The sequence below is a fragment of the Rutidosis leptorrhynchoides genome, chromosome 6 (assembly GCF_046630445.1).
Source record: "Rutidosis leptorrhynchoides isolate AG116_Rl617_1_P2 chromosome 6, CSIRO_AGI_Rlap_v1, whole genome shotgun sequence".
NCBI classification, from domain to species: domain Eukaryota; kingdom Viridiplantae; phylum Streptophyta; class Magnoliopsida; order Asterales; family Asteraceae; genus Rutidosis; species Rutidosis leptorrhynchoides.
Genome location: NC_092338.1, coordinates 126,895,951 through 126,911,967, shown reverse-complemented (window position 1 = coordinate 126,911,967; position 16,017 = coordinate 126,895,951). Strand labels below are relative to the sequence as shown.

The 16,017-nt window shown below is 34.3% G+C and overlaps 2 protein-coding genes across 2 annotated transcripts; both read left to right on the top strand.

Moving 5' to 3' along the window:
• The first annotated feature begins 545 nt into the window (after nucleotides 1-545).
• On the top strand, nucleotides 546-2,107 carry LOC139854060 (uncharacterized). Its single transcript, XM_071843385.1, has 3 exons — nucleotides 546-752; nucleotides 1,090-1,169; nucleotides 1,501-2,107. Exons 1-3 carry the CDS (start codon nucleotides 546-548, stop codon nucleotides 2,105-2,107), a joined length of 894 nt encoding a protein of 297 aa, XP_071699486.1.
• A 1,483-nt stretch (nucleotides 2,108-3,590) lies between these two features.
• On the top strand, nucleotides 3,591-15,304 carry LOC139851386 (uncharacterized). The gene is made up of 23 exons (XM_071840415.1): nucleotides 3,591-3,880; nucleotides 5,144-5,251; nucleotides 6,065-6,213; nucleotides 6,721-6,802; nucleotides 6,935-7,338; nucleotides 8,250-8,682; nucleotides 8,776-8,999; nucleotides 9,253-9,448; nucleotides 9,604-9,746; nucleotides 9,821-9,995; nucleotides 10,079-10,132; nucleotides 10,733-10,912; nucleotides 11,347-11,459; nucleotides 11,770-11,925; nucleotides 12,482-12,539; nucleotides 12,629-12,688; nucleotides 12,762-12,803; nucleotides 13,226-13,356; nucleotides 13,446-13,581; nucleotides 13,677-13,754; nucleotides 14,131-14,247; nucleotides 14,361-14,423; nucleotides 14,853-15,304. The coding sequence occupies exons 1-23, from the start codon at nucleotides 3,734-3,736 to the stop codon at nucleotides 14,937-14,939; spliced, it is 3,336 nt and encodes a 1,111-aa protein (XP_071696516.1). The 5' UTR covers nucleotides 3,591-3,733; the 3' UTR covers nucleotides 14,940-15,304.
• Nucleotides 15,305-16,017: the final 713 nt, after the last annotated feature.

Sequence of the window (16,017 nt, the reverse complement as noted above, 5' to 3'; positions counted from 1 at the left end):
CCCTAAACCTAAACCCTAAACCCTAAACTCTAAATCGGGCTAAATTTTACTTCACAAAACATGAAGAAAAAAAACGTTCATATTCTTTACGAACAATATTATCTTGAATGTTATTTTTGTCGATCGTTTTCCCGCCTAAATAATAACATTCATCACGAAGTGTCTCTTCTAAATGTTCATATTTTCGTGTGATCTTGATGCCCGAAAAAAAAAAATTCAAAAAAAACGAAAAAAAAAAAATTTGCTTCCCACCGTTTCCCCCCGATTGGTTACTTCCCCATTGATCCTGCCCCTATATATATATATATATATATATATATATATATATATATATATATATATATATATATATATATATATATAGTACAATTTATAATTTAGTTACATGTAATATTTATATATTTACTTATTTTATTTTATATCTATATTATAGTATACTCCGTACAAATTTACATAAATATAAATAGAAATAGAAGAGAAAGTCATTCGGGATCACTCACACACCAACAGACCCTCTACCGTCGTGTTCTCCATTTTTTTTTACCATGAGAATAAGAAAAAATGCAAAAAATATTTCAGCACTTTTATACACAAGCACCACAAATGTATCATCAAATCTTAATATTAATATCAATGCTCCAGCTGCTGCTGCTGATAATCAATGCCTGCAACACAACTTTTGTGAGCTGAATCAATCTCCATGGGATATTATTACTTTCCCACCTTCAAATTCATCTTCTTCACTTCACCAGGTAACACCATTCCAATCGTTATCAAATTTTTCTTGTTTTTTTTACAATTTCATCTATCAGATCTGTTAAATTAAGCAAAACCCATTTGGAATCACTTCCAATCTTGTGTTCATTTGCTTCATTTTCATCATTCTTGCTATCTAGGGTTTATCTCAAAAATCCTATTTTAGGGTTCTTCCCACTCAAAAACCCTAAAATTTCAGCATTTTCGTCGTGAATTTAAGCTCAATAAGTTGATTTCTCACTTGGGTTTTTCATTGTTTGCTAAATTATAACGACTATTAACATGTGTTATGTTTTATATATAAATCTTTAAATAGTCGCTTGTTTTATACAGTTCGATAATTATGAGGTTGATTACAACGATAATGTTGCTGGGCACCGGAGCTCGATTGTTTCAGTCGGCGATTATAAAAGGTAACCCGATAAACTTTTCTTCGTATTCAAACGATGTTTTTTTGTTCAATTTCTTATATGTCGAGTAAATTAGGTCTGTTATTTGTTAACAATCTTTGTGTTGTATGAACAATTTGGAAATTGGCATGGAAGAAATTTTGATATAAATGAGTTGTAAATTCAGTCTTATGATATGTACTTCAATTCAATTCAATATTGTCATTATCAAACTTGGATATAGGAATTATATGAATTAAGGCTCTCTATTTTTCTTCCCTTAATTTATTATTTTGTTAAAATTGGCTAATAATTTAGATAGTAAAGTAATAGTAAAGATTAACATTTGTGACAGTGTGGCGCCTTCGAAGACCTCGGAGTTACGTGAAAATGATCACGTTAAAGATAGTACGAACGATTGTGATGAGAAATTAGGGTTTAAGGACGGCGTTTCAAGTGATGATGAGATTGAAGAAGAAATTAAGTTATGTGGTGAAATGGATGAGAACGGATGGCAATGTGGGCGCGTGGTGACAAAAGGCACCGCAATGTGTGAGTTACATCTATCTAAGTTCCAAAACGCGGAGGTTTGGCCAACTAAGAAAAAGTGCCGACGTGGGCTTGGAGGGCCCGTGATAGGAGCCCGGCCCAAGCGGGCCAAGAAACGGCCTACGGCAAACCCGCATGATTACTATTATTATTCTGGGTTTGGGCCGTCTTGGGGAAAGAAACGAGGAGACGGCCCCACAGTCTCAAGTGGCGTTAATATTAATGATATGGATATTCAAGAAGAGAATGGAAAACGATTTGAACCCGAGATGTCTGAAACTAGGCCCATTGAGTTAGATGACGATATTGACATTAACGATGATGAAAAGGGTAAATTGGAAATTTTTGAAAAGAAGAAACCGAAGAGGATGAGGAAGCCAGTGAAGGAGAGATCATTGAAATCTTTGATGTAATATGTTTATTGGATAATGTACTTATTGATTATGTTTTGGGTTGGTATGTGGTTATCTAAACTTTAGATTTATTTTTACAATGTATCCTTAGGATAACTACTTAAATATCATAAGTTACTAATTACTCATTTTTATTTCCTTTTTTGTCTCAAATTAAATGCCAACATTCTATTTTTAGTTATTTTACAAAAATTGTTCATTTTACACTGTTAACCGATGAAAATGTTTTTCAAATGTGAAAATGAAATTTATTTGTACTTTGATGCACTCCATTACTTTCCTGATTTCCACACTACTTCAATTATTGATTCACTCCTATAAATATACATGCATCTTTGTTAAATACGGAGTGTTATAGCCCGTAGGTAGGGATGGTAAAATGACCCGTACCCAATGAGGAAATCCGAAACCCGTTATAATTGGGCTGGGTTTGACCCGAGTCTGTCGGGTCATGGGCTGGATATGGGGATGGTTACAAAAATATTTCCGGGTTCGGGTTCGGTTATGGTTTACCCGACCCGTATTCCCTACCCGCATACCCCTATTATAATCAACTTTTGGCTCTTTTTTTTTTTCATCAAAGAAACACTTATTACTTAATATGGTATTTATAACAACAAAAGTTCCCTAACAATTGTTCATGTTTGTTGCAATCTTTTTATAAACTTTTGTGGTGCATATGTATTTTTTACTCTTCATTTAATAAATACCGAGTAGTTTATAACAATCGTCAATGTACGAATTGTAATTATAACCTATTGAAGCAATGTTCAGTGTGCGGATTGTAATTATAAACTATTGAAAAAATTGTTTAAGGTATGAAATGAAATCATTTTTTGCAGCAACGTGCGGGTCATTACAGCTCATTTTGTATAGTAACACTACTATTCAGAATCTTATACAGTTATACTCCCTCCGTTCTATATTGATAGTCCACTATTATATTTTAGATTGTTCCCAATTACTAGTGCACTTCTATAAATTAATAAAAATAATAAGCTAAAGTTCCTTCATAAGCTTAACTTTTTCATATAAGATAAAAGATAAGTAAAAATAAAGGATAAAACTGTAAAGTAACGAAAAATATATTGTTATGATGAAATTTCTTAAATCGTGTGTTTTTAAAACTAGTAGTATGAGACGGATGGATTATTACTTCTTATAAGTTATGGTCAAGATTCTCTCAGTAACTTACTAGTCATGTTATTTTTTTTTTCTCCTGATAACAGTTATGCGCTCAAGCTAATAAAAATCATAGTAAAAATAAAAAAACCTTCATATTTGACATGCAAATTTACCACCTTTCTCTTTTATAATCGTAAAAAAATCAATTTAATTACCGTCATTCCGTCAACAAAAAGGTTTTAAAAATTTACAAACAAGCCCTCAAACTATCAGAACTTTCATTCCAGCCACAATAGAAGTTCAAATTTCGTTTCATATAGATTTCTTCACGTTCAAAATCTCAGATCCACACAAACTATTTCTCCTGAATCACGTTCGTCGTCTCGTTAATGATTTCTGATTCATTCCTAAAACCCTAGCATTTCAATTCGTTTGATCTTATACATACACCGACTCAATTGCTGTTTATAATAATCATTACATACAAAATAAGACTCGAAGATGTATATGGCATACGGTTGGCCACAGGTGATCCCTCTGGAATCAGGATTATGTCCTACTTCGCAACAGATCATATACCTTAAAGTTATTGATCGTTTATTTCTCGTCGTTTGCCCTTCGCATTTTGAGCTATGGAGCTCTTCTCAGGTCAATTTCTATCTCACACAAATTATGTGTATATATTTGGTTGATAATTGTTGAAATTACATAATTAGGTCATTAGTGGTAGTGGTTTTGCAGTTGATTTTACTTAAAATAGTGATGTTTTGAGTGAAATCGCTTTGATTATTGAGATTTATGATCATGAGTAACTGAGCATGATTTTCGTTGAATTTGTATTGGAAGCGTTAGGATGAAGTACTAAAAATTAAAATGATGTAATCTATAGTTAGGTTATGAGGTTAATTTGTTTTTCAGTTGATAGAGTCATATAGGTTAGAGGGATCAATGTGTTTGTTCATGAGATTGGTGATTATGAGTTTGACTAGGTGGAATTGTACTCGAGCTTTTACTAGATGCATTGAGAAATAGGTACAATAAGCATCGGATTGTATACATCGTAATGACATAAATTCACTTTGTTTCTTATACAGTTTTGCCAGGAAAAATGAGATAATTTAGGCTAGATTGATGCGATCATTTTATGAGATTGATGGTTATGATCTAGAGGATGAATTATGTTAACAGTATGTGGAACTGTAGTTGAAACTGCAAGGTGTTGGTGCATTGGTAGTGATCTGACTTCTTAGGGTTCGACATGCTGCAAAAATATTTCCCCTGTGGTTACCCGCCCATTTCATGGGCCTCGGAAGTTTCGGATGTCTATGCCTTTGAGCCTCACCCGATAGGGTTTTATCACACGCGATGCCCGTATGGATTCGTCGTGGGGTTTCCTCCTGTGGGGCGGTAGGATTGTATTTGTTCGTCCTGGGGCGGGTTCCGACATCGCATTCGGACCCCGTCAGTGACTCCTAACCGCCGCTAAAAAAATGTTGAACTGTAGTTGAGCTTCTATCAGAAGCATTAGAAGTGACATGCTAAAACAACAAGTCAATATGTGTATTGTTTTGGGAATAAACTAAGCTTTTTTGAAATTATAAACGTACCATATGTATTACTGAAGAAGAATCTTTTGTATATTGATGTAAAATTGTAGGGTATTAACATATTGTATGATCATCTGTGCACATGAATTATCAATTTTACATTGTTAGATTGAATTTGTTAATGAATGTTACTAATTGAACATTATAATTCATGTGTGAGTCTGAGTTGTTTCAAGATCAGTATATGTGCATTTTCTATTTTCTTGAGGTTGGTCAAGTGTTTTTATGTTTATATGGTGTTAACGTGATATTTCATTAAATAAAAGATGACATTTTTTTGCTTTGGAAAAATAATTTGGTGCAGCATAGGGTAAGATTAGGGAAGTACAAGCGAGCTTCGGATTCAATAGCAAGAGAGGGAGAAAATGTACAAGCTATCTGGAGCCCAGATACTAAGTTGATCGCAGTTCTTGTAAGTATGGATTGGCAAACATTTGCATTCTTTGAGTTATGAAATCTAGCAGATTTTTCATCTGGGCAATTGTGACATTCGGTTACCTGTTTTGTTTCTTGCAATGATTTTCATGTTAAAGACTGTGTATGTGACATTCTTGTCAATGCACCTCTTTGGTTTATTATGTCAGGTCTGTTTATGGTGTGTCGGTGACACCCATCAGATATCCGTAAATTGCTTTTTTTTTAAAATTGCATTGGCTTACTATTTCACCAATCTCATTAATTGAGCTATTCCAGGTACAAGGATGGTCTAGGTGATAATGGTTTCTGATTGACATTGGTAGAATACACGTTTTTACGTTAACATCTTGGTTAAAAAGCATACTGGTTGTCGATAGGTGTTCAATTTGGAATCAGACTAGAAGAGTGTTGAACCAAGAAATTTGTGGTTCTAGTACAAAAATTCTGTGTGATACAATGTATAAAAAGTTCAATTGTATTCATGATCAATAGAACCTCTGCATTTGGAGTCAGATATTTGGAGCTGTAGTTGTCGTCAAGTATTGCATGCATTGTGGACTTTATACTTTTGTTTTTTGAACGCCAATTAATTTGGGCCTCAGATAGAAAAAAAATAAAAATAAATAAATAACTCACTCCTCACATTAAAGATCATAAGCAATTCTAATGTAAAATCAACATGCCTTTTCGTTACAATATCATCTTAAAACATGTAATATAACAAACAAAATCTGAATCTATTGGTAGACTATGACATCATATGAAGCATAGAATGACATAAGTTTTGTACTGTTGCATGTGCTTGCAGACATCTTCATTGTATCTTCACATCTTCAAAGTCCAATTTTCTGAGAAAAAAATACACATAGGAGGAAAGCAACCCTCCAATCTCTCTCTTGCAACTATTTCTCTGCTTATGAGTGAGGAGGTCCCCTTTTCCGACAAAGACTTAACACTGTAAGGATGACTTCTTAACTTCTTAAAGCTTTAGAGATGAATTGGTCTCATAATATTTTCTTGTTTCATAGTAGTACTTGGTGCATTAGATGTTCTGTGGTGCCCCATCACATCAACAATATGCTGTTTTCATGTAAGAACTGTTTGTAAAGAGAGTTAATATGAAGCTGGACAAATAGTAGTAGGGATGTTTCTCCACTACCGTGCGCTACTTTCTAATCTTCATATAACTATTTGATCTTTTATGATGGACCATATGGCCTGCAAATTTGAAGCGAGTACATTGTCATGCCTCTAATTGACGTTGGGTCATTATTTGTGTGGTCTATAATCATTTTAATCGTCTAATCTGTTCTTGAGTCTGAAAAAGACAAGTACTTACAAGTCTTAGATTGAGTGAAAGATGAATATTTGAAACTGTGAGGGGAAATTTGAATTTTGTGGAAACGATTCTTTGCTTACTTTGGCCGCAGATTATTTTATTTCTTTTTTTTGTCTCTGTAACAGGAGCAATATCATATGTGACAGCAAGAACTTGCTGGTTGGACTTTCTAATGGAACTTTATATAATATGTCTTGGAAGGGTGAGGTAATGCAAGCCAAATAGTGGGGAATTCTTGTATTTATTGTGTTGCATAGTTTTGTTGTCCATAGTAACCATTAAACAAGGCTTAATTGTTCTTGTGATTATAAAATTTTGTTAAAATTATCTGTTGCACAGTTTTATGGAGCCTTGGATCTGGACTTCCATTTATATAACGGAAATGGTCATGCAAAATTGTCCAATGGTGTCGCTTCTGGAGCGTCTCAAGGTGTTATATCTTCCAGTCATTCGTTGTCTAAAAAGTCAGCCGTTACTTATATAGAGTTTTCATTGCCGTTGAGGCTGTTATTTGTCCTATTCTCTGATGGACAATTGGTGGTATGTTCTGTAAATAAGAGAGGTCTAAAGCAGGCTGACTCTGTTACGCCTGAATATCGGTTGGGGTCTGATGATGCAGTATGTGCTTCAGTTGCACCAGACCAGCAAATCCTTGCTGTTGGTACCAGAAGAGGTGTCATAGAGTTGTATGAAATTAGTGAACCCGTATCACTTATTCGTACTGTATCTTTACATGACTGGGGGTAAGTTTAATCTTTTATTACACTTGGTGTTATCAAGTCAGCCATGCTTGGGTGTCCTCGAGTATTTTTTCTCTTTTGCCTCTCAGCATGTCTCATATAGTAACTCAAGTGACTTAGAGCATATGTTTGCATTTATAAATCTGTCCTGTTGCTGCTCTTACTGTCTACTGGAATGCCACATTATAATCTTCAATGTCTTCTTATGGACAATAAATGTGTTGATGCAATTATAATTTGTTCTTCTTTTGATTATGATTGCTTTATACTTTGCTCGAGTTTGTTTGTTTTATTTTATGCAAAAACTATGCCAGTTTGCTGCCTTGCTTGACTTCGTGCAATTTTTTTATGGATCCTATTATGTTAATCTGTTTGGAGTGTGAGTTGCTAACTGTAGAGAAGGTTCAATGCTACTCATGCCATGGATAAATTTGAACAACACAAAATCTAAACTGCTATCTGTATTGTTTCTGGTAATTTACATGGCTGTGTAGTACCTAAGAGAATAGTTTATTATCTAATGCAAATTCTTCGTATTGATTTTATCTTCTGCTAAGTACCCAGCTGATCTTTTGCACGTTATAGATGTACCATGTGTCTTGACAAGGTACTCCACTCCCCTTGCATGGTTGCAGTTTTTTTGTCTTGATAATTGTTACCTTTCTTCACTATCACATTGCCGATTTAGGTCACTGACGTCAATAATTCTTTTATGATGTGTTTATACACTTTTAACATACTGTGAAAGGCATGTATCATGGTTTCTATTCACAACTATATGGAAACATGATTGGTCATTTGTCTAACTCATAACATACTAGGCAGGTCACAAAATAGTCTGATGATATCCTGGAATTCATATTCATACTTATATTCATATTACATGGATGTTTGATACTGATTTGTTTCTGTAGATATTCAATGGATGACACTGGTGCAGTTAGTTCTATTGCATGGACACCTGATAGTTCTGCTTTTGCAGTTGGGTGGAAGTTACGAGGACTTGCAGTTTGGTCTATATCTGGTTGTCGTTTAATGTCTACAATCCGTCAGATTGGTTCACATTCTGCTTCTTCTCCAGGGGTTAAACAAAACACAGATGGCAACTATGAACCATTAATGACTGGCACCTCATTTATGCAATGGGATGAATATGGCTATAGACTTTATGCCGTTGAAGTAGGTTCTTCAGAGAGAATACTTGCATTTTCTTTTGGCAAATGTTGTCTCAATAGAGGGGTTTCCGGAAAAACTCATGTTCGTCAAGTTATCTATGGTGAAGATCGGTTGCTTGTTGTTCAGCCTCAAGATACAGATGAACTCAATTTAATGCATCTTAATCTTCCAGTTATGTGTAGCATCAGCTATGAAGTGGATCTTTCTTATGTATTATTGTACATTGCCACATTGGTGATCATATGTTTTTTTTTTTCTATGCAGGTTTCCTATATCTCACAAAATTGGCCTGTTCTTCACGTAGCGGCTAGTGAGGATGGGATGTATCTTGCTGTTGCCGGTCTTCATGGGTTGATATTATACGACATTCGGTTAAATAGGTGGAGATTTTTTGGTGACGTTACTCAGGAACAATGTATTCAATGCACTGGCTTGTTATGGATGGGGAAGATCGTTGTTGTTTGTAACTACATTGAGTCGTCTAATACGTAAGCAATTTTTGCACGTTTGGACTCTTTTTATGGTTCAGTTTTAGTTGGTCAATGTTTGGACTCTTTTTCAAGTGAAGGAAAGATTCAAGTAGCACTGTTACAACTTGTAGCACGTAGTCTGATATATGACATTAACCTCATAAGATACTACCTTGATCAAAGTATTTAATAGTTACTTGTGAATAATATAGTTAATAATAATGAGTAGCATATTTTAATAAAAATTCTAAATCATATTGACTGTCTGCAGGTATGAGTTACTCTTCTACCCAAGATATCATCTTGATCAGAGCTCTCTACTTTATCAGAAACCATTACTTTCAAAACCCATGGTGATGGATGTATATAACGACTATCTACTTGTTACATACCACCCGTTTGATGTCCATATATATCATGTGAAGCTATCTGGTGACTTGACTCCTTCCAGTTCCCCAGATATTCAGGTAAATAATATATAAATCCGCAGACTGGCATACGTTTGTGATCGTTAAACCTTATTTGGCACACCGTATGATCTTATATTTCTATTCCTTGATTGAGGGTTACTGTAGACATAAGTTTCTTCCTGCATTTTTTAAGTGATAAAAATGACAAACAGCTTTCTACAGTACGAGAGCTATCCATCATGACCGCAAAGTGTCATCCTGCTGCTATGCGTTTCATACCTGATCAGCTTGAAAGTGATTGCTCCGTTAAAGATACTTCTTCATCTCCAGATGCGTTGGAAAAAGAACCAATTAGGTTTGTGCTTCTGTTGCACGTAAATGATAATGTATGTGTATTTTATAATCATTGTATATTGTTTTTCTTTGCAGATGTTTAATATTAAGGGCAAATGGGGAGCTATCGTTACTGGACTTGGTTGATGGTCGGGAAAAAGAGCTTACAGATTCTATAGAATTGTTCTGGGTTACCTGTGGCCGATCAGGGGATAAGACAAATTTAATCGAGGAAGTTTCATGGTTAGACTATGGTCATCGGGGAATGCAGGTGATAGTTTAACAGAAAAGTTGTACTCCTATGGTCTTATTATTTTATCTTAAATGTGTATGTGATTTAGCTGCTCATTACAGGTTTGGTATCCATCTTCAGATGTCGACCCCTATAAACAGGAAGAATTCATGCAGGTAAGTACAGATTAAATTCATATCTCATCATTGTATATGAAGACCATTTTCGCTGTTCAAAAAAATGTGAAGACCATCTCCTTTCAGAGGCATGAGTGCCTTAAAAATCAACTTGCTATCTTGATTAAAAGTAGACTTATATTATTAAAATAAATAAACGACAATAGTTTAATTTCATTTGACTTGGGCGTGCATGTCATAATTACTTAATATAAAGTATAAATTTTTGCTTTACACATTAAAAACAAATAGATGGCCACCCACTGCCCATGAAAATGTAAATTGCTTGAGAATAAAATATACATCCTAGTTACTTGTATTACAAATTATTTGCTGCTTTCAAAATTAGTGACATTTAAAATTTGTTTCAAATTATTGCAACCGCTAAAGTATCATCGAGTACTTTTGTTTTGTTTGGTTCCTTCTTTTTGCTACACAATATAAAATAAAGGTAATTTCTTGGATTTACGTGGTCAGGTTGACTGCTGGTTGGCATCATCGATATATCTATTTGTTTACTCTATTGTGTTTGGTATTTGATTTTTTGTTTCCAAACCCTATGCCTTTGGAATTTTAATGCAACACTATACATGCATGTAGTTGGATCCTGAGCTTGAATTCGATCGTGAGGTCTATCCTCTTGGTCTGCTTCCCAATGCTGGAATCGTAGTTGGCATTACCCAGAGATTATCGTTTTCAGCTTGTACAGAGTTTCCATGTTTTGAGCCATCTCCTCAAGCTCAAACTATACTACATTGCCTACTTCGACACCTTCTTCAGGTACATTGTGATTTGAATCTTTCAAATTTCTCCTCATTACTTTATAATAACATCAAGACCTATTTGGGCCGACAACCAAAGAACCTAACGAGGACTGAGTTGGGCCGAAACAAATGGGTACTGCCTATATAAGGTGAAGTTTGGTTTTTGGTTTGGCACATTTTTAAAATTCCAGATCCAAACTGAACCAAACCAAAATGGTTCTAAAAATGAACATGACTGGTACCAAACTGGGTTAGATTTGTCTGATTATTGGTTCCGTTTTTATTTATTTATTTATTTATTTATTTTTTTTTTTTTTTTGCTTTTAGTGAGGTTTTGTCTCCAATCCTCAATGAACATTCGTACATCTTACTACTCCAGCAATGGGTGATCTTTAAAATTGGCTCAAAATATTATGAAAGTCTACTTATATTGTTTATTATTTTGTATAGAGAGATAAGAGTGAAGAAGCTTTACAACTGGCTAGATTATCAGAGGAGAAGCCTCACTTTTCCCATTGCTTAGAGTGGCTTCTTTTTACTGTTTTTGAAGCTGAAATTTCCAGGTATTTCTTACAGTGAAAATTGCATGCTTCCATGCTTCTGCAAGCTTGATGCAAAGCATAAACAATCCTTCTTCGATTCAATAGTTGCCTGTGGCTTTAGAGATTGAATTTAGATTGACCAACGATACAACTTTTTCAATTGAACTGAATCTTTAGATTCCTATATTTTTTTATTTTTTGAGAAAGCATATACTCTGTATTACACAACTTACGTTTTTCCTTGTAGATTTATCTAAATCTTTGTACATATGTTTCCCACACCTACAATCCGAGTTAAAGTATTAACTTTTATTGGAACTTCATATGACAGCCAAAATGTAAGCAGAAACAACCCTTCTCTTTTGGAGAAAACATGTGATCTCATAAAGAAGTTCCCAGAGTACTTTGACGTTGTGGTTAGTGTAGCAAGAAAAACTGATGGTCGTCATTGGGCAGATTTATTTTCTGCTGCTGGAAGATCAACAGAGTAAGTCTTTTTTTTCCTACATACATGAATTATGTATCAAATTCACTTTTTATGCTGACTTTAGTTAATGTATTGTTCGTGGCATACTTCTGCTATTAGAAATCAAATTGCTCAATGACTAAGCTCAATTTGAACTTATGTGATGCCTTTCTTTTTGTTTTGAATGAAAAAGAAAACATTAATTCGTCTCTTCATCTCTATGGTGCTTATCTTTAAACCATTACTTGGATGGATATTATAGTGATATTGTGATATACTTATATACATGGAATATATCTGTTGCTTGTGGACTTATTATTTCGCCCAACTATTTAATAATGGAGGTCTGCCTAAAATTTGTGACTATATTATTTATATATTTCTCATTGCATGACAATAATGTTTCCTTAGTTTGTCTCACTAAATGTCTTCTTTTATGTGAGGTCAATAAAGTATCAAACCTTCATGATATTTGAATCAGTATAGTTTTAGTTGGCTAATCATCCAGTTGGATGAAGACTACAGATTTTGTATCGAGAGCTTTAAATGGTTATTTGAACTCTTTATCTTCCTCCAGGTTGTTTGAAGAATGTTTTCAGAGGAGATGGTATCAAACTGCTGCTTGCTATATACTTGTGAGTGATGAAGTGATTATATCTTGAAAAACTTGACAACAATGATCCCAAACTCTATAACTCTGTTGGATTTTGATATTTGCTTTTAGGTTATAGCAAAACTGGAAGGAGCACCGGTCAGTCAGTACTGTGCTTTACGCTTGTTACAGGTAAAATTAAATGCTGATAGATATCATATTTACCGTCTTTCTCTCTTGTGATCTGATTTGATGGATTGTGCAGGCAACACTCGATGAAACTTTATACGAACTTGCTGGGGAGCTGGTAAGTGTTGAGAAGTAACCACGACATGGTCAATACTGAGGTGGCAAACCTTTAAATGGTTGATTCATGTTATATTTGACCTCAAATGGGGTCAACTGGGTTGAAGTGATTCTGAGTTGCATTTAAATGCTTAAAGCTCATTAAGTTATCATTTGTAAAAATTATTACTTAGTATACATGGTTCAGCTTTCTGTATCTTATCTAATTAATCATTAATAATTTAGAGGAATTAATCTATTTAAGGGTCAATGTATGTCTCTGGGTCACAACCTCTGACCCATTTCAAAGTTTAAACTAGTATTTATAATTACCAGCATCGACCCAATCCTGTTTCAACCGTTACTGGACTCACCCATTTTGTCAACTCTAGTCAATACCTTAGTGTTGTACAACAACCAATGGGTCTTTTGTTTGTTACTTAGGTGAGATTTCTTTTAAGATCCGGAAGGGAATATGAACCCACAACAACAGATTCAGATAAGCTGTCTCCCAGATTTCTAGGTTATTTTCTTTTTCCTTCTAGCTATAAGAGGCAGTCTTCAGAAGCAAGAAGGTAAAATTCTTGTTTGAATTCGATATCTTGTGCTAATGTTGCTACCAACGATATTATCCTCAACTATTTTTGTTGTTGTTACAAAACAGCCCTTCATTTAAAGAGCAGAATGCACATGTCGCTTCTGTTAAGAATATTCTCGAAAGTCATGCTAGCTACTTAATGTCTGGAAAAGAACTCTCCAAACTTGTTGCATTTGTAAAAGGCACCCAATTTGATCTAGTGGTAAGATGAAGCTTCTCGAATGCCCTAAATCCCTTTTATGTTTTTAGTATAATCTTATTGTATTATATTAATCTATAATACTTATCTATTTGCAGGAGTATCTACAACGTGAAAAATATGGAAGCGCTCGGTTGGAGAATTTTGCCTCTGGACTAGAATTAATAAGCCAGAAGGTATTCTGACATTTTTGCGTTGTGTGCATTTAACTTTTAAAGTGACCTAATGCTTGTTAAATTATGGACGTTTATGGTTGTGCATATATGAAATGCTGAGAATCGAATAAAATAAAAATGATAGGAGTCGTGGCTACAACTGATTAAAAGTTGTGATATTTACTATTATGCTATTTGGGATATCAAGTTTGAAGTTACAATGTTGTGCAGTGTGTATTAACTATTCTTATGTTAACGTGTGTAAAAAACAAGTCTTCTGCATTAATCTTTCACTTATGATTTAATGTTTGATATTCTGACTTGCTACTTTGATAATGCTTCCTCACTTATTTTCTTCAAATCGAATTTGAAACATTTACCTTATATTAATTACCAGCTTCAAATGGGGACCTTGCAAAGCCGGTTGGATGCGGAATTTCTGTTGTCTCATATGTGCTCAGTCAAATTTAAAGAGTGGATTGTAGTCTTGGCAACCCTGTTAAGGCGTTCTGAGGTACATACCTGAAATTTATGTATATTGTAAAAATATATAGAATAGAATTTTGTTAATCTAATATAATATCGTCTAGAGAATATCGTTTACATTGTTACACAATTTGGTTACAGGTTCTCATTGATTTATTTCGTCATGATATGCGGCTTTGGCAGGCATATAGCGCAACGTTACAGGTATTGTCTCTTAATCATCCATTCTGTTATCTTATGTTATAGGTAGCCACTTGAACCCGTATAGCTTAAAAATGGGTTGATTTGGGTCATTTTGTTATCGTTAAAGTGTCAAATTGGTTAAACTGGAGGATTTAGCTCAATGGGTCAAACAGGTCAAATGGGTCTGAAGTCATCCAAGGGGTTAATCTAATTCACCTAAAATTCTTTTTTAAGCCGTCCTATTCTTTAAGGTTAGATCATAAGTTTCACAAACTAATAATGCTGTAAGCACTAAGCACAAATTCACTTAAAATTTCTTTCTGAGTAGGCACAATCCAACTAACCTGTATTGACCCTGCCTCATGAGTCGCATATATTGATCTGTTATTTAACCGTCTGGTTTTGCAACAACTGTCTAATATTATATATTGCCTTGTGCACATGGTTCAGTCACATCCTTCATTTTCGGAATATCATGATTTACTTGGAGCCCTGGGAGCGAAACTTTCATCCAATGAAATTACTGAAGAGACCTAATCGGAATCACAATTTTCAAATCCCTAAATAGCTCAATGATATCTTCGACTGAAAGGATATTTTACTTGAAGAAATGGACGAATCATTCTTCCTAGGAGCTAGTCCACAAGGAAAACAAGTAATAGATGTCTTGTTTGTGTTATATACGGGCCGAATTCCAACGAGTCAGAAAAATGACACTTTTGTACCGCTCAAAGCTTGTTTTTTGTATCATCTTGTATTTTTCAGGTTAATTAGTTTTATGATTATGAGAATACCCATGAGGACTGGTGGGCTTGTAAGTCCGGGAGCGGAATTCATAATGTTATACATGTATTTTCTGGATCATAATGTAATGTATATAAGACATTTTATGTGAAACTATGTAACTCTCTATTTCATGCTTACAAAGTGACTGATTTTATCGCAAGCATTTAAAAGCAGGTGGGATCTTCTTATTCCGACTCTTGATTCTTGGCAATCGAAAATGGTTCCTGCAAGAAGACTACTATGTTTATGTGTTAAGGAGTTGATTACATTTGGTATCTTGTTGTTTGTCTGATTCTTACTCCGCATATGCTAACCTTCTCTATTGCGGCAATGTCCTCGTTGTCTTGTTTTTTTCACGGATAAATATCGACCTTGTTGAAAACATTATTCCTGAAAAAAAAAAGTTGGTCAAATCAGTCACAATCATGCTTTAACTTATTCTACTTTATTCATGAAAAGTTACAACCAACGTTGAACATAATTATACTGGTCTTGGACCTGTGTCCGGCGGGCAATATGTCATTTTTTCGGTGTTCGAATTAAATGGTCACAATCTCTTGTTATATATATCTCTATACATAAAGACATATCAACAAGTTTTGTATTGTGTGATTCAAATTTGCCATTTCAATGATTTTGTTGGTAAAATTTAATTGGTGCTTTTCTGAAAGAAACATCTGATCGCTCATGGACTAGAGAGTCCACGATAAAAGATACACAATGGCAACGACAATTCAATTTTTGAACATCCATATTCATATACTAGTTTTATGAGCCCGTGCGTTACACGATAGATGTATAAATTAGTATTTGATAAAGTTAGTATTGA